Source organism: Prunus persica, chromosome G4 (genome assembly GCF_000346465.2).
Source record: "Prunus persica cultivar Lovell chromosome G4, Prunus_persica_NCBIv2, whole genome shotgun sequence".
Classification (NCBI taxonomy): domain Eukaryota; kingdom Viridiplantae; phylum Streptophyta; class Magnoliopsida; order Rosales; family Rosaceae; genus Prunus; species Prunus persica.
In genome coordinates this window covers 21361184-21380547 of record NC_034012.1, presented here as the reverse complement: position 1 = coordinate 21380547, position 19364 = coordinate 21361184, and the positions used below count along the sequence as shown (strand labels likewise).

General features: G+C 38.2%; 1 protein-coding gene across 1 annotated transcript; it reads right to left on the bottom strand.

Moving 5' to 3' along the window:
- Positions 17429–19021, bottom strand: LOC18779324 (protein FAR1-RELATED SEQUENCE 5). The gene has a single exon (XM_020562408.1). The coding sequence runs from the start codon at positions 19019–19021 to the stop codon at positions 17429–17431; it is 1593 nt and encodes a 530-aa protein (XP_020417997.1).

Below are 19364 nucleotides of genomic sequence, written 5' to 3'. Positions count from 1 at the left end.
TAGTGGATTGACTCACCATGACATGACCCGACCCAAATTCCAATTTGGAATCTGAGCCGAACCCTGTGAGTGTTCGACACCTGGCGGATGCCAGGCACAAATGACCGTGTTGCCCTTCTACTACAAATTCTCTGATTATTTGAGGCCGACTTCTGCTGAAAATCCAGCAAAGTCTCCCTTGTAAATTGCTCGTTTCCCAAAATTTCACATGTTAAACAAGCATATATATATACACATACATAACTCAACTGCCAGCATGCTATCAACATAATATCACCAAAATCTCAACATCCGAACTAAGTGGCCTCAGGCCTCTCTAACCCAAATAAACATTCGGTTATCATAAATTCATCTCAACTTTCAGAACATTAATAGTACATTAGCAATCTCAAATACTCCAACTCTTGGCTGCACCCTGTAACATTAGGCTGCCTACGTACCCTTACTGAGGGATCAAGCCACACGTAGTTCTTTCCCTTTAATAATGTAATTGAATATCTCATTCATTCATCATATTGCCATGTGTTTTGCAAATCAAACTGAATTCTCCTATGTGTGATGTACTCAATCATATTCACAACTCTAAAACAATACTTGCAACTTCCCAATACTCGTAACAGTCATATACTGATTATAGATAAGCTATACATTGAACTCCCTCTATTTTAGTTTAAGAACATCTCAAAAAATGAAATTCTCTCCACCTAGGCATACCCCCATTCTTGATCCGTCAATTCCATTAATACTGTCAATTCCATCCTCGCAAGCCTCGGAGACACCAAGTCTACTCTAGCCACAATCCTAGCAGGCCTCGGAGATACCTCTTCTATCCGGGCCGCAATCCTCTCTGGCCTCAGAGATACCACTTCTATCCAAGCCGCATTCCTTTCTTCGTACAGTTCAGGGGGTCCCAAAACACGTGGGGCATTATTTATAAATGACACTGTTGCAAAAGCAACTAAGGGGTACTCTTGTGGTGGGTTTGAGAAACCATATCCCAAACTTATATCAATACTTTCCCTTTATTTTGCAAGTCATTTCCCGACCTTTATATCCACTTTCTGATAAATTGATTCTCAACTATGCTTAAAATGTATATGCCACAATCTGATAAATAACTATCTATACTCAATCTGTAACATGACCCAGATAACTCATTCTCAGTTAGGACTCGTTTACATGATCATCTTAACACTTTCAAAGGATATAACTTCCTCGGAAGACTCACGGTCAATCGAGGGGTCAAATTGCCTAAGCTTGGTCACCCGGGCCCGCGGGGCCCACGACCTCTGATCACTAATCCGGGAGTGCTTAAAAGTTCAACACACTCTTATAAACCTGCCCTGCAAGTTTGGTGCAAATTAGACGGTCGGATTTATCATGACCGCACGAACGGGTGGATTAGATTGTCTAGCCCCAGGGTTCGCTATATCGGAGTATCCGGGACTCTGATTCACGATCCGTCGAATTATATACGATCCTGAAAATACAAGGTACAACATACGTTAATTTGGGTTCAATCCAACGGTCCGAACATATCAAACCCAAAAATAGCACAATAGGCAAAACCCGTTCGAGACTCAAATGATATCCAAATTGAAATTTGAGCACACCAACACGATCGTGATAACTAGGGGATCGCAATGGGACACAATGCCCCTCTGCTACAGTACCCACGCGCCGCCGCATGCGCCGGCATCGCGTGGGTGTCCAAAGCGATACCGTTTGCCGGAAAACTTCAAAATCAAGGACCACCCTCCTGACTATAGATGCTACTCGACGAGTGGAACAATTTATACAACTATGGTAACGTCCGATTTGGACGGCCAGTGGCCGGAATTTCAATTCGAAAAATGGCCAAAACCTAGGTTATAAATTGGGTTACCAAAACTAAAAATTGATCAAATCCTATACAACCATCAACTAGAGCTCGAAAAGTAGATGAGAAACCATACCTCACCCATCAGAAACGATGGCAGGAGGAGAGAGATCAACGCCGTGAAGTTTCTGTCAAAACCGGTGCAATTCCGAGCTCTTTCCGACTGAATCTGGTGGTTCCATGGGCGGGGGCTGGTCGGAAAATGTTGTTGGGGTGGTGGCGATTATAACCCGACCAGTCTCGTGGTCGGTGGTGGTCGAATGCGGTGGTTGTGGGGAGAAGGATGGGCAGGGCTATGTGAAGATTGAAGGGGGAGGGAGAGAGGAGAGAGAGTTTTAAAATCTGACTTTTCAAAATTATAATTTTGCCCCTCATCGTATTTTGATCGTATTTCCTTCAATACTATTCAGATTTGAGTCCACCACATGTCCACGGACTGATTTCGACGTGCTCTATGCAACGGTACAAACGGAATCTTCAAATTCCTCCCTGGTCAAAAAGTCAACTTTTATACTAATAAAATATTCCAAGGGTAAAATAGTCTTTTATCTGAATAAATTAATAACTAATAATTTATTTAGGACCGGGTTGTTACACACCAAGTCAGCTCATTTTTTGCCAGTGAAAGCGACTTATACTCTGAATAAACTGGCCAAAAATTTTATTGCTGAAATTGTAAGATTGATGGGATGCCGGTGTCAATTGTGTCGGACAGAGATCCTCATTTTACGTCCTATTTTGGACGAAGTTACATGAAGCTTTTCGAACCCAATTGTGGTTCAGTACTGCATTTCATCCCAAAACTGATGGACAGTCGGAAAGAACGATTCAAACCTTGGAAGATATGTTAAGAGCTTGTGCGCTACAGATTCAAACCTTGGATTGTGTGAATTCTAACATTGTGCATGCTGATTAATTGCGTATATTTAAATTGCGGTTTGTGCAGGTGAAATTTTTTTGGGAAACTAGCGTTTTACAGGAGAGACTCTGTTGAATTTTCGGCAGAAGTCTGATTTTGAAAAAGAATTTTAAGACTTAGTTAAAAGGGCAATTTGGTCAAGTGTGCCTGATGTAGGGGTCTTTTGTTCCAGCAGCCTGACGAATGGGCTTGGGCTGTCGTAAAAATGAACAAAAATTCCCTGAGTGCTTAAGTTCAGAAACCAAGCTCCCAAAAGAGTTTTCAAAAGGTTTGATGAAACCTTAGAAAAGCACCCTCAGGTTCTTTTCACCAATAACCGAATAAACATAATAAGTTGATTCATGGTTTAGCTTGAGGAGCTTGTGGCATGGGAGCTAAGCGTTCACGAGTTTAGCAATTTGAGAGAGAGAGAAGCATGTATTTCTTACAGAGAACGAAGGTTTAGAGTAAGGCAGAGGAAAATTAGAACGATTTCTATCTTAAGAGAAGAAGAAAAACGAACGAAGAAGAAAATTGGGTGGCTTGAGTAAATTCCCAGTTGCTTGACAAAGCTTGGCCAGGCTCTGGATGATGATTTGCTGGGTAGGAGAAGCTCCTTTTTATAGGCTAAAAGAACCCTAATTTTATCTAACTTTTCTCTCCCTTTTTCTGTTGTTTCTTCCTACTTGATCTAATTTGGTGAAATTCTCCTATCCAAGGGGCCTGGGTAAGGAACCCTTTGGGGTTCCAAGGATTTCGTGTAGCTGGACCTCCCCATGAGGGTGAGGCGCCACTTGCTTTCCTTCTTGGTTTTTCAAAGTGGTGCTTACAGTAGAAAAGGGAGATGGGTGGAGCTTTTTGTCCAATGGGTATTCTTCCTTCCTTCATGGATTTCCTTCGGTCCTGCCACGGCTCCTTCGTTGACCGTCCTTGGAGTTCTAACCGGAGTGGAACTTGGTGCCAGATTTTACAAGTTGTTGGGATGGGCTTGTATGCATGGTATTGGATTATTGGCCTATTATTTCCAGCTTTTGATAGGTTTTCGTCAAGCTGCTGGAAATGGCTTTATTAATTTTGGGCATTCTATTGATGTGGGCTTGTCAGGCTTCTAGATGTCCTCCTAAGGCATTGGACCATTTTTCCCTTTTCTCTCATGCTAACCCATGTATTTGGGCTCGAGGAACGGGCTTGAGTTTTAATGCCCCCAAGTGGCTTAAAACTTACGTTCCTCGAACCCTCAATGGGCCCAGTGATCGCGCGTTTCCTTCCATACCACAACCTTCTCAGCAAGCCCCAATTAATTACATGGCTTGGGCCACTTAAGCCTGTAGCATGACTTGGCATGGCCTTGTGTGTCTATTTTGCCTTCTTGTGCCACAATAGGCCATGATCGGGTCAAGTAGCATCGGATTAGGTTGGTGAGCATGATTTTATAAAGCTGGTGCATTTTGGCCATTTTGTGCATGTTTGCTTGGCGTGACATATGGCCAATGGCTTATGTAAATGCATCCTTTGATTTCACTCATGTCCTGATTAGGCCTCTTTTGTGATTAATTATTCGCGTTGGGCTAAGAATAAACCCGGGCCTAGCCCTTGGATTTTTGAGCCTCAACACCTGACAACTCTATAGTTATTATCTTCTTCTAAATTCTCTCCATAATTCCTTAAGTTCTATATCACGTTATCAGCACACGTCTTTAACCACCAGAGGATCTTGGTTTGAGCTTCGTTTAATTTTCTTCCCTCTAAATTTATATTTCATTTTTTTATTATATTTACTAGTTCAATCGTTAATATGAGTGCTATTTTTATTAACCAAGTTTCATTTAGATATAACTATACACATATTAATTGATACAGGTGGAAGCTATATCAAAGCATGAATCTTCAATATTATCCATTTTTATATCTAACATTTGTGTAGGGTATTTATCTTATATATAACATACTTAATTGTTTTTAAATATATATACATAGTAAACGGCCAAACTTATATATCAACTTTTTTTAATCTATAAACTTACAATATTGATATGCTGAGGATGAATTTTTATTATATATAAACTCGAAGTTCATAGATCAATATCCTTGGAACCCGAAGTTCTAAACTAAAATGATAATTGTAATATCATGAATACTTTTACAAGAAATGAATTTTGTTTTGCATTGAGTGGAAACCTGAAGTTCACATCCTAATCATTTAAACCTGAGCTTTAAAATCAAAATAATCTTAGAACCATAAGTTCTAGTGACAAAATAATTTAAGAGCCAAAAGGCTTAAATTTTATTAAACGTGAACCTGTAGCTTCAAGTACATAAAATACATATTATAATCCAGTCATCTCCTTAAAATTATTATCCTTAACATTTATATTATTGATGCATACTGTTATTTTTATTAATTCTCTATTTCTATCTTTATAGATATACAACAATATCAAATCTTGCTAAGATTGATTTCATTGTACTAGATATTTCTAGCATGAACTATCTAACGTGGGTTCTCAATGGGGAAATTCATCTACATGTGAATAACATGGGAAATACCATCAAGCAAGGAAATCAAGCATCCATGCAGGATCACGCAGAAGCATTGATTTTCCTTCGTTGTCATCTTTATGGAGGATTGAAAACTGAATATCTTGGGCTAAAAACTTTTCCCTAAAGCGAATGCAAATGAGAATATGCATACATTATTGCCTTAATCAAATGCAAGCAAATATGGACGTGGCTGAGGTCGTGGTCATGGTCATTACAGTTCCCAAATTCGAGGAAGTTATTCAAACAAGAAAAACACATCATACCACCAGCAGTGGAATAATAATGAAGGAAAAGAAAAGGAAAGTTTTCTCATCATATTGCATTTTGATTATGAAATTGGGAAAATATGGAAGCACGATATAGGTCTCATAAATTGAAAGAACATTATACCAATTGAAATGACTAATTGACACCTTCCATTATGATAATTATTAAAAATAAAAATAAAACTAGAAAGGTTTCAACAGGAGCCACAGAGGCAGAAGGGAAATAAAGAAGCAAGGGGCAAAGCAAAAAAGAAAAAGAAAAACAAGGAGTGCCAATGCACTGTTGTGAGTTTTAAAGGTGTAGTTGGGGGTTTGAAACCTCTTGCCTTCGCCACTTAAATATTTTAAGAGTATTCTATTATATATTTATTAATTTAAAAATAAACATATAATTATCAGGCCGAGTTCGGGGACGAGGATATCAATATCATCCCCTACCTATACCTAACGAGGATTTTTAAACTTCGAGGATACCCGCACCCGATTCCCATTTTGCCATCCCTATACGAGCCCATCTAATTAATGCATCTCTACATTTAAATATCTACACATTAAACTTATGTTATTTGAAGTTAAAATTCGAAACATTAATGCCATGTTAATGATACTAAATGGATTTCAAACATAAAAAAAATTACTCAAAAAAATTACCTCTCAAGTTGTGAATTAATCACTATAGTCCATTACACATTATGTTCCAACATTGTTGTCTTCAGTAGTAGTGGCGTCACCTTATTTTTGTTCCTTCAATAGTAAGGTCAAAATAGCTTGCATTAAATTTGTGGTCGACAATAAATTATTGAAAAAATAAATATATTTCGGTTCATCGTCACTGAATAATAGGTAAAATTCGGTCATACGATACCAAACCTCTTTCCAAGTTACGATGGACCTCCACCGCATCTTAAGTTAATGGCCGGTTAAACACAATCAAAATAAGTTCAATGTTTTAGTGGCATGCCACCGAATTTTCCTATCACGTTTAGTACTGGTGTGCTGCATGTAACCAATGACCACCACACAACCCTAAACTTGAAAAACACCAAAAAATAAACTCATACCTTTTTTGAAGCCTCCCTAACTTTAGTCTCACCTTTCATATTAGGTATGTTTTCATCAATAGAAGCGTATAAACCCTGTTAGGGTTGTAGGAACATGATGGTTTGAGAAAAAGTCTAACTATGGTTGCAAGAAAGTATGTGGGGTGTAGTGAGCAAATTTAATTTTTATTTTAAATATTTTTGTCCTTAACAGTATTTACACACAAGGGTAAAATATGTTATTCATGTTTAAAATTTGTATGAGGTCAAAAGAGCAAATTATGGGGTTAAAATAAAATCACCCTTTTTTTTGATAAGTTTTTCCATTTTAACTTTTTCAATCAAATAAATAATAGGAATTAAAATGCAGCCGTTTCTATGGTGCCTCAGCTGTACCAGTACAGTCGATCACGTGACTTTTTAAAAAAAACAAGGGAAACCTGCTGACCTGGTCAACAGGTAAATGATTTCACGCGCTGCTCCTAAGGTCAACAGGTAAACAATTTCACATGCACACTCAATCGACGTTCTTGTTCCTCAAAGTGGTCTGGTTCAACTTCAAACTGATAATCTTCATGGTCTTCAAAGTCATCTTCTTCAACTCCTCTTCTGTACAAAGTTTCTTCCTCCTCTCTGCAACCTCTCTCTCTTTTTTGTCATCATTGTAAAAAACCCCCTGTTCTAGGGTTTGGATTTTGGGGAAAATTTTAGGGTTAGCATTTTGGGTTGATAATAGGAATTGGAATTCAGTTTTTCCAGTCACTGGTGGGTTGTTGGCACTCCTCTCGTCTGCAATCGAGCCCTTGTGAAAGAATTTGGTATTAGTTCCTTGTGAAGGTAAGTTAACACTATGTTTTATGTTATTTTTAATTGAATTCTGTGGTGATGAATTGGGGCAAGACGGAAGTAGGTTTCTCACATTCATGAGATGAAGTGAGTTTCTCATTTTGAAAGTGTTGTGAGGTGAAGTGGGTATCTCACATTCATGGTTGTAATGTTCATGCAATTTGCATATCTCTATATGCAATTACTAATCGCCTGTATGCAAATCCAAGTCACTGAATGCAATTACAGTATATAGTGTTGTTTTGAAATTATGCAAGTGAGGTGATTTCGTGGTAGGTAGGTAGGTTTGACTGTGTTTTTGAATTTTTTTTTATGGGGAGTAAAGTGTTCCGAAAGTGTAATGTTAGGATTGGTTAAGATTTGGATTGGGATTTGAAATGAGTAAGAATCCCGGCCCAATAGAGAAATGCATGGGTGGGTTGTGTGCATTATCTATGCAATGTTATAATCGAGGGCTGATGCACTTGCAAGTAGTGTCCTGCAATTGCATATTAATATATGCAGTTACTAAGCTATTGTGTGCAAATCCAGGTCCCCGTATTTTTTTAATTAAGCAATGTGATGTTGTGGTGTTTACGGGGTTTAGGGTGTATTAGGCTTTGGATTAGTATTCAAATTGTCGGCACTAGAGACAATTGCATGATAGTATTTTGTACTTGATTTGTGCAAGTTATGGAAGCTCAAAAAAGGGGATCAGCGAAAGGAAAGCACAAGGCCGAGAGTAATGTGCAACAATCAAGAGTTGGTCGAGATGCATTTTTTAATTTCATGTAAGTTACACGAACATCTAAAAATTGGAAATGTGGTTGCTTAATATTATGATGGTTTTTTGATTAAAAATAAATGATTTACAGGAAAAAAGAACGACATGAAATGGGTAAAGTGGCCAATGCAAAGTTGGACAGTAAGGTGAGAGATGGCAATGGATTGGGTCAGTTTATTAATTATTTTATTAAGAAGGCTCTATTAATGAGAATTTTTTATTTTAGGTACAAGAAGAGATTGCTAATAAGTGGAGGAAATTGAACCCTAAAGGGAAGGCAACATATGGTTCTGCCTTGGAAGGTTCGAGTGGGCAAGTAAACGACTCAGTGAATGAGATGGGTTTTATCAATAGATGCAGGCCGGACCGATTCCATCGTACGGTGGAAAAATTGTCGAATGAGAAGCGGTTAGCAATTAATGCTATTGGGTTCGGTAATGTGTCATCTTTGTCCTGCACTCGTTTACACTACCAACTATGCCAATTTTTGATTCAAAGGTTCAATTCTGATACGTCTTCTATAGAACTGCACGGCAATGTGCTGTTGACTTTGGGCGTGTTATGGGTCTTAAGAACACCAGCGAGATTTTGAACTCGATTGGCCGTTAGAAGATGAAAAGATGAAATAGTTAATGAAGAGTTTCGGTGGAAATGGCAAGAGAGTATTAGTAAGGGGTTTAGGTGAACAATTGGAAAAGTGCGAAAATGCAAATGAGGACTTTAAAGTTCGATTTGTGATGTTTGCACTTGACATTGTACTTTGCCCCACATCTTCACCATTAGTGACCGGGAACTATTTAACTTTCTTGACGATCCCAGGGAAGATAGAGACCAAGAACTGGGCCGACCATGGATTCAACTTCTTATGTGAAGGTGTTAGGTCGTTCAAACACCGCGTTTGTTTGAAAAAGTATGGTGGTTGGGATATTTTTTTAGCGAACGGGTAACTTTTCTCAACGAACGCAATCCTTTCGTTTGTGTGAACAAAACCCTCATTTGTTTGAAAACATTAGTTGGTTGGGTTAATTTTTCCGGGTAACCCTTGCGTTAACATTTGAAACCCTCTATTCTTCTATAAAAGGGGCATTTGAGTGACTGCCTCTTTGACTCTATCCATTACAAATGCATGGCTTCCTTTTCAAACCAACCTCACGTTGTCAAAAACCCAAAACAGCAAGGCTGAGATCCAAATGATCCCAAAGTTCGTGTTATGACTAACTTCTGTAACCATGTCCCGCATGATTTGCGTGCATGTGGACTTTGCAAGGATCTTTTTTCTGTAAATCCGGACAATGTTCAAGTTTACCGGTCTCCGACTCCCTCGCCTCCAAAGCCACCATCTCCTCTTGTTTGCAAGTGCACCCCTCAAAAGACGGAATGGTGCAGGGATTGCTACACTGACAAGCTCATTACGCATTGGGAGGAAGTTGAAAAATGGCAGTCCACGGATGACTCGGATGATGAGAACTACAAGTTCAGGGATTAGAGTGTAATGTTTTAGTTTAAATTTGTCATGTTTGCAATTTGGAAGTGTGATCCAAAAATAACATGTTATGTTAGTGTTTTCAGTATTGTGCTATGTAGATTACTGTTTGGCCTGTTCAAATTTATGTTTGTACGTTCGAAGTGAAAATTATAACCTCCCGTTTTATGAATTTTGGAATTGCGCATAGGTACCTCTGAACTGCATCTGATTACTGCAATTGCATATTATTTTATGCAGGTTCCCTGTCTCACATGTGGCCGTATGTAATTACATGCAAACAAAACTGTTTGCATTTAGATTAAAAGCGAACGTAGGTATCAACATAAGGTGAAAACATATGACGATACAAGTGCATGAACTTAACCTTAACCCAACAACAAAGACGGTAAGATACTAACGTATAATTGGTGGAGGGGTTCCCGGTCATCATACACGTAAGGGGTTCCTGGTCCTCATACTCTGGCACATATGAGTACAAGTAGGGCTCAATAATTGGCGGAGGTGGGTCACCGTATATGAGGGTCGCAAACTATTTTCCCTCGGAGGACATAATCGTGCCATTATTTCTGGCACAGAACGCACCACGGGAACTAACTCCTTCACTTGTTCACTTGCAGAGCCTTGTTTTTTGCCTTTGTTCGCATCAGTAAACGAATCCCGTGTAGTGATTTTCACTTTACTAGGTATATCACCCCTAAACCCTTTCTTCACAGCATAATTTTTTTTCCCATTATTTTGGTGCAGATAGATAAGTTAGAGTGTGTATGATAATATGCTCTAAATTTGGTTGGACATGAGAGGTTGTTTTATAGAAACATTTAGGGGTAAAATTGTCCATTCGGAATAAACGCCTTCAAAAATTATTTATCTCAACATTTGAAAATTACAACAAATACTTCCCTCAAATAACCTTCTTTTTTGTTGCAAAAAACATTTCCTTGAGTGTTTTTTTTTTTAAAAATCAAAAACATATTTTTCCTAATTAATGGACATTCGAAATTGTAACTATTTGTAAAAGTATGGCTACTTTTAAAAATTATATATAACAATTACATACTACTTGAAACAGTTAAAATTATTAAAACCCAAGCTTAAGGACAGTGTATAACCTGAATCCAATACAATTTTAAACATAAACCATACTTTGAACCCTAAAGAGCAAACCCAATTCGCCAACCCTAAATTTTAACCGTAAATCCTAAACCCTAAAGCCTAAACCCTTAAATTTTAACCCTACGGCCCAACCCCAATTCATACGATCTGTAAAGCCCAAACCCAATTCAATTTTAACCGTAAAGCCAAACCCATTTCAATTTTAACTTTTAAGCATAAACCACAAACCCGAAACCCTAAACACTTGAATTTGAATCATATAGCCCAAAACCAATTCATACGATTCGTAAAGCCCAAACCCTTCAATTTTAACCGTAAATCATAAACCATAAACCCTAAACCCTAAACTGTAAACCCTTGAATTTGAACCACAAAGCCCAAACCCAATATCATTTTAACCCTAAAGCCCAACCCAATTCAATTTTAACCATAAAGCCGAACCGAATATAATTTTAACCCTAAAGCCCAAACCCAATTCAATTTTAATCATAAAGCCGAACCCAATATAATTTTAACCCTAAAGCCCAAACCCAATTCAATTTTAACCCTAAAGCACAAACCCAATTCAATTTTAACCCTAATGCCCAACCCAATTCAATTTTAATGTTTAAGCCTAAACAACAACGAACCCTAAACCCTAAACACTTGAATTTCAACCTTAAAGCCCAAAGTCAATTCATATGATTTGTAAAGCCCAAACCCTATCTGAATTGGAACAACTTCCCTTTCTCACTCTCGAGCGCTGTTTGGGGTTCCTCCTCTCCTTCTTGATATTGAAATTATTTTGGAGCTAGTAGCGTTTATCTTGTTGGGTAGTTTTGCTTTGGTATGAGCTTACCATTTGTATGTTTTGCCGTTATCTATTAGTTATGAAACTTTCTCTTGCAAATGACTCTTTAGTTATCAAAATCTTTGGGTAGGAAGACCAATACTGGATGTTGTCCTATTAAAGGTGTGCTTTGATCCTTTTCTATCTTACTTGTGTTTTGATGTTTTGTAGAATTCTGTTTTTTAGTTCCATTGCGTTTTACACTAAAAAGATGATTTTATAGGAGATAGGTGATAATTTAGAGCAAGATCAATAGCTCTGACTGGTTGGCCTTGCTTTCTTAACTACTATTTTATAAATTATGAAGGGAGACTGTCATCAAAAGTACAATGTGGAGACTGCATATGGAAATTCTTTGTGGATTTTCATGTAGTGTATTACTTGTTGATATTGCTTGGTATGGTATTGATGCTTGTGGGTTTTTTTGGAGCAATGTGTGTGTGTTTCTGTGTTTTTCTATTATTTTGTCTGCGTCCTTCTAGTGCAATCTATTCCCTGTTTGTTCTATTATTCAATACAACCAGTGATGACCTAATGTATAGTTTAGTTTCTAATATAAACCAAAGAACTGCTTTATTGAAGTGAATCCACAAATTATCTGTTCTTACCTACATAAGAGATTCCTAATTGAAATGAAGCCTTCAGTTAACAATGCACATGTGAGGCAATGCCCACTGGGCTGGGAAGGAATGAATTTTTGTTTGTAAACAACATAGAGAAAGAAATGCAATGAGTACGGAAGCTTGTGAAATGTTTTTGAACGTATGTTAAGATTATCTCATGTTACTGTATTGTTTTATTTTTGGTCAAAAGAGTTACTGTATTGTTTGATGCTAAGGTAGAGATAATCTATGTCATTGTTTGCTGTTTTAAATCAATAATGAAGGATATTCGAATCGACAATGACGACGAAGAACAAGTGCACTGAGGTTGGAGCATCTCATGAAGGTTCCCGGGCCCCGAAGACCACACTTGCAAAGGGTACGAAAGGTAACTCTTCAGTGGCTTCCTCAAGCTCGAAAAAACGGAAGCCAGCAAAACGAATATCGGGTCCTATGCATACTGGGGTGTTCGGGGTACGTGTGTTCATACCAAGGGACCGCAACCCTTGTTCACCCTTGCTTCACTTGGATTTGGAGGAACATATCTCCTTCAAGGTATTCTTATTTCATTTTACATTTGGCATTTCACACTTTGGAATAATTTGTAATTAAGTGGGTCACAATCAAATTCAGATTACTAAACCCATTGTGTTTTATGTAGCTGACTTTAAAAAAAATCAGAGGGTGTGGAAACAACGACACGTGTGCTACATGGTATAACACAGCAATGCACGACACGGTGAAAGCAAAGGTGAAAGAAGCTGGAATTTTGCCCTTTTTGTCAATACTGGGCCATGGAAAGAAAGGGGATAGGCCATTACTTATGGCCTTAGCTGAGAAATGGTGGGACACTACCCACACATTCCACTTCGATGAAGTTGGAGAGATGACAATGACCTCCACGAACTTCGCAGCAATCACAGGATTGCGTGTTGGTGGGAAGCGATTAACGTACAATTTGGACATTTACAAAAATAAGAACAAGGTGGTGAAATTGTTTGGGAAACCAATTGCAGACCTACTGGCAGGGGAAAGGAGAGTGCCATATTGAAAGTCTTTGCACCCCGTACTGGAACAAAAATCTGAAAGATGATAAAGAAGTAGACCAAATTGCAAGGGCATTTATACTGTGCTTGATTAGCTTCTCATTCCTAAATGATAAGAGCCAATACGTGAGTATGCACTATGCCCCTATCTGGAAATTGTCTCAAACATTGGTAAATACGACTGGGGTGGTGCGGCTTTGGCTTGCTTGTATAGATCAATGGATTCTTGTTCCAGGGGCAGGTCATCAAGAATGGGCAGGTATTGGAGGGCATGGGAGATTAGTGTAATCGAATTGAATGTCCCCAAAGTGCAACATACTTTTTTGCTTAAATTACTAATTTGTAAACTTGTTTTGTGTAGGTATGGGCTTGCGAGTACCTAAAGCCGTTTGCTTTATCAAGGCCCAGTGGGACCATGAACACGTGGCCCCGAACATTGAGGTGGGTTGGTGCAAAATCAAAAAGGGACTTGCAACATCACTTGGAACATTTTAGAGTGATGATGCGACATCTAACAAATGATCAGGCATAAAGCCTTGACCCTTGAACCAATATTTTATTTAGATTAAAGTGTATGATACGCAAAGGTAACCAATTTGTATTGCAGGTAAATTGGAACTCATGGGGGACCAATGAATCCGACATGCCGGAAGAAGTCAAAAATAGTGTCCCGGTAACCCGTAAACGAATCCTACTTGAGGGACCAGATGGTTCAACCTGGTTTTTGGGAAAGCGAGTCATAATGCAAAGTTTAGGCACCACAGAACCTCAAGTAACCAAAATTCCACCGAGGACAATGTTTTTTGATTATAAGCTCATTGATGAGTCAGAAGTCAAGGAAGCACTGAATGGGTACCCCGCTTCAAAATGGTTTGCAAATTCATCCGACTATGTCCAGTACAGAGATGAGTACATAAGGTACCGCCACTATGAGGACTTAAGTGAAGCGGTACGTTCTACACTGAACACGTGTTATGTACTTACACTTGCTGCATGAAATTCATATCATTTTTCAACAATAAAAAATGATACCTGAATTCCGCTGGAAGGACAACATCGAACACCCGAAGGGGCCAATATAAGGGTAGGAAAGATCTCTCCTCAGCCATGGTCAGTGCGTATACCATGTTGGGCCGCCGAAAATGGAAATAAACTTGTGCGGATACCCCGTGGGCGAGATAGCCCTCATCTATCATTACCTGCTGGTGTAACGCATGTAAGTAGCTTCCATTGCATAAATATATTCATACATGATGGCTTCCTGTGGTGATTGGTGTAATTGCATGTGCCTGAATGTAGGTAACTGCTGAAGCTGCAACCAAGATTTTGGAGCTGAATGCTGGGTTGAATGCCGTACTATTTTCAACTTCATTGGAAGCAAGCATAGAGATCAGGCGCCTACGGCAAGAGATTGTGAGTCAGTTCAGATTCATTTCATACTGGTTTCATAAAATTAACAAACATCATGGATGTAATATTAAAATAACAGACCATGGTATTGAACATGAACGATGTTATATTGTAATAGGAGACATTGAAGAACACCTCGGGAACAACCATTGCAAGTTCAGGAATTGGTCAGGACGTCTTAGCTGATGATGCAGAACATGTAAGTTTATTACCTCCATTGTAAAGTTCGATTTATAAGATGTTCAATTTTTCAATTTTAAATAATATGTTACATTCTGCAATGCAAACCATCATCACTCGTGTGCACAACAAAATTGAACAAAATTGATTATTTATATGTGTCAATGTTTCCCTATATGTAGGAGTTTCGCACAAAATTTAAACATGACATGGGTAGAAAAGGAAAGACCAAAATTGTGATACCAAAAGAGCATGAAGAAGATGAGGAAGAAGAAGAAGAACAGGAAGAAAAACAGGAAGATGAAGAGGAAGATGAAGAGGAAAATGAAGACGAAGCTTGGATTGAAGAGAAAGAGGTTAGGGATGAGGATGAGGAAGCCGATGAGGACGGGGCCGCAACTAAGGGTAATCCGGATGCAGAACAACACTCCACAGACCAAAATGCAAACTTGAGAAAAGTCTTCGTTCACTTTCCCCAAAGAGAAAGAAAACCAAGTGAATTATGGATACGATTCAATTTTTCGAATCATTGGTCCGTTTTGTAATAGAATATGTTTAGTTTATTGCCCCTTACCGTTTCTGATGCTCTATATTTCGGTTCATTTCGCACCCTTCAATTGATAGTACAAAAAATAGGTCTACTTATGCCTGTAAAAAAAAAATTTGATCCATTCTTCCTTTTTAGGGGTTTGTGCACAGTCACTCTCGCATTGCATCAATGTCGTGCAATTGCATGTCTACAATGCAAATGCCGACCGGCTGTGTGCAAACTAAAGATAGCTTAAGACATCTTTCAAAATTTTGAACAAACATACTACCATATTGAAGAAAATCTTTGAGAGAATGAGATAGATGAAATTAATGATTAACTACTTAAATCCCCTAACCCCTCCAAATTTTTTTATGACCCTATGTGTATTATTCAATATTAGGGTTAATCACATTTTGGTTTATGAAATTCGGGATATTTTGGAATGTGATTTGCACTACATGACAATTTCTATTACTAGGTAATTTCATATAATTGGTCGTTTTGTAATATAATATGTTCGGATTATTGCCCCTTACCGTTTCTCATGCTCTGTATTTCGGTTAATTTCGGCCTTCGATTTATAGGAAAAAATAGGTCTAATTATGCATGTACACTAAAATATGATCCATTTTTCATTATTAGGGGTTTGCACACAGTCACTCTTGCATTGCATTACCGTCATGCAATTGCATGTGTGAAATGCAAATGCAGACGGCTGTGTGCAAACTAAACATAGCTTAAAAACGCAAACGTAATTAATGTATAGCACAAAGACAAAGAAAACCAAGCAAATACTTTATTATGACCATATGTCTATTATTCAATATTAGGGTTAATCACATTGTGTTTTACGAAATTCGGGATCTTTTGGAAAATCATTTGTGCTACATGTCAATGTCCATTACTACGTAATTTCGATAATTGGTCGTTTTTGTAATATAATATGTTTGGCTTATTACCCCTTACCGTTTCTCATGCTATGTATTTCGGTTCATTTCGCCCTTCGATTTATAGTTTAGAAAATAGGTCTAATTATGCATGTACAATAAATTATGATCCATTTTTCATTATTATGGGGTTTGCGCACAGTCACTCTTGCATTGCATCACCGTAATGCAATTGCATGTGTGCAATGCAAATGCCGACCGGTTCTGTGCAAACTAAAAATAGCTTGAAAACGCAAATGTAATTAATGTATAGCGCAAAGGCAAAGAAAACCAAGCAAATACTTTATTATGACCATATGTCTATTATTCAATATTAGGGTTAATCACATTGTGTTTTACGAAATTCGGGATCTTTTGAAAAATCATTTGTGCTACATGACAATGTCCATTACTACATAATTTCGATAATTGGTCATTTTTGTAATATAATATGTTTGGCTTATTGCTCCTTACTGTTTCTCATGCTCTGTATTTCGGTTCATTTCGCCCTTCAATTTATAGTTCAAAAAATAGGTCTAATTATGCATGTACAAAAAAAATATGATCCATTTTTTCCTTATTAGGGGTTTGCGCCCAGTCACCCTTGCATTGCATCACCGTCATGAAATTGCATGTTTGTAATGCAAATGCCAATCGGCTGTGGGCAAAACTGTTCAGACCGTAAACGCGAAGCTAATGAATGTATATAGCAAAGAATAACAAAAGCAAGTAACAATTTCATTATGACCCTAGGATATGATTAAAAATTAGGATTAACCAATTATCGTTTACGAAATTGGCTATATTTTGGAATGTAATACGCACTTTCAGGCCAACAAATTTGTAATACCAAGTATTTTCAGATAATTGGTCTTTACCGATTCTAATATGTTCAAATAATTTCCCTTACCCTTTTTATGCAATGTGGTTCGGATCACCGCCTCCTACATAAAACTTCCATCCAACCCTTTACAAATCATAAAACCGCCGTTTCTCAACAATACATACATAAAACAATAATATATCAATCATATGAAAACATCTTGTCCATCACTAAATCTACATTTAATGTTAATTGTTACATGTAAACCAAGTGCCAAAACTACAATTGTTTTGGGTTGAAACAGTACATAGGGAATTAGGTTCACCATTGTCGAATGAGAAATCATCGTTATTGTTGAGGGTAGAACCGGTTGGGTCTGCAGTAGAAAAACTATCAGAACCAGACAAATCAACCACATAGTTGCCTTTGCATTGAGAAACCGTTTGACTAGGATAATTGTAGCTAATGTCCGGGGACGGCCCTTTATCAGAACTATACTGATAGCTTTCACTACCTAATGGGATATTCACACCTACATTTCTACTTCGATGCAAGTTTCTTTGAGAGCAATTACGCTTTGTATGTCCATATCCGCGACACAAATGACATTGTCGACGCTTGAGCGTTCCACCCTGCCTTGCTTGAGTGCCTTTTTTCCTAACGATGTTTGCATCTTTCACAATATTTCGAGGACATTGCTCAGCACTACCCAATTTCAGACTTGTCTCTTCTTCCTTTTGCCGTAAGCCTTCACAAATTCCCTCCCATCTACTAAACTCATTCGTCAACATGGCATAACCATCTGCACTCTTCGATGCATAAAAACATACTTTGTTTGACATAGCACTTAAACTTCCATACCTCGCCATTTCTACAACTTCGTTGGTAGTGTCTTCGCCTTTGCTGATAAATTCCCTACATGTATCAGTTTGGGCATTCTTTGTCCATCTCCTCATTATGAGTGCTGGAGGAATTTCCGTAAGGTGCCCGCACTTCATTACATAAAACAGGTGGCAACACGGGATCCCTTCACTTTCATATTTTCGGCATCCACACTCTATCCGCATATTTTCCCTACCGTGGTAAACACAAGTCCAATTATTATGCGGTTCACCATATTTTGACAATACGTATACACGACCTCCAAAATTATGCATCACATTATCATGGATGAGTGCTGAACAAGATTCGATCTCATGACAAACCAATACAAAGTACCTATGCGTGTAAATCAGAGAAGCTTGTTGCTCAAGTTTTGTCAATCCAGTTTTAAGGACTGGTATTGAGTACTTTGCGTTGAAACCATCCTTCGCCGTGGTATTCCTAAAACATAACATAGCCCTATCAATTGCTGGAATACATTCAAACAACTTCACGCCTTTCCCCAAGTAATCTATCACATACTTGTTCATGGACTCCACGCGTTGAGTGGTGCACATACCACCGAAAAACTTTCCTCTCAGACATGATTCAGCCCATGAGTCTCTTTTTGCATACATCATTTCCAACCATTCTTTTTGTTTCGGAGTACTCGCTCTTTTCCTCAAAACCTCCCATTTCTTCTCAAACTCGTCCAATGCAAATGGTTCCCAAATACATGCCTGAAAATTTCTTAGCAATTCATCATCCTTCAAGTTATTCTGTGCATTCCTTGACACATGCCATGAGCACAACCGATGGTTAGACATGGGAAACACATCATCAATGGCTTTACGCATCGCCTCATCGCCATCCGTCAATATTGATATTGGCTTCTTATCTTTCATGGATGCCATGAATGTTTCCAATAACCACTTGTAAGTTTCAAATGTCTCGTCTTGCAATAATGCGCAACCAAACATTACAGTAGAACGGTAGTTGTTCGAACCGACAAACAACACTAGGGGCTTGTCATAAACATTTGTTTTGTACGTGCTATCGAATATGAGGACGTCGCCATAGGCAATGTAATCCAAAAGTGAAGTGGAGTCCCTCCAAAACAAATTACCAAGCCTATTTTCCTCATCAACACTGAACTTACAAAAGAATTATGGATCCATTGCTCCTTTCGATTTCAAGTAAGAGAGTGCGGCTTTTGTGTCACCGTCGAACAAAATTTCCCTGCATGATGCATCCAACTTATTGTACATATCCTTTATTTGAAAACCAACATTTAAATACCCGCCACATTGGTCGACCATATAC

Excerpts from the sequence above, each read along its gene's own strand:
- LOC18779324 (XM_020562408.1), bottom strand. The coding sequence starts at position 19,021 with ATGTTTGGTTGCGCATTATTGCAAGACGAGACATTTGAAACTTACAAG.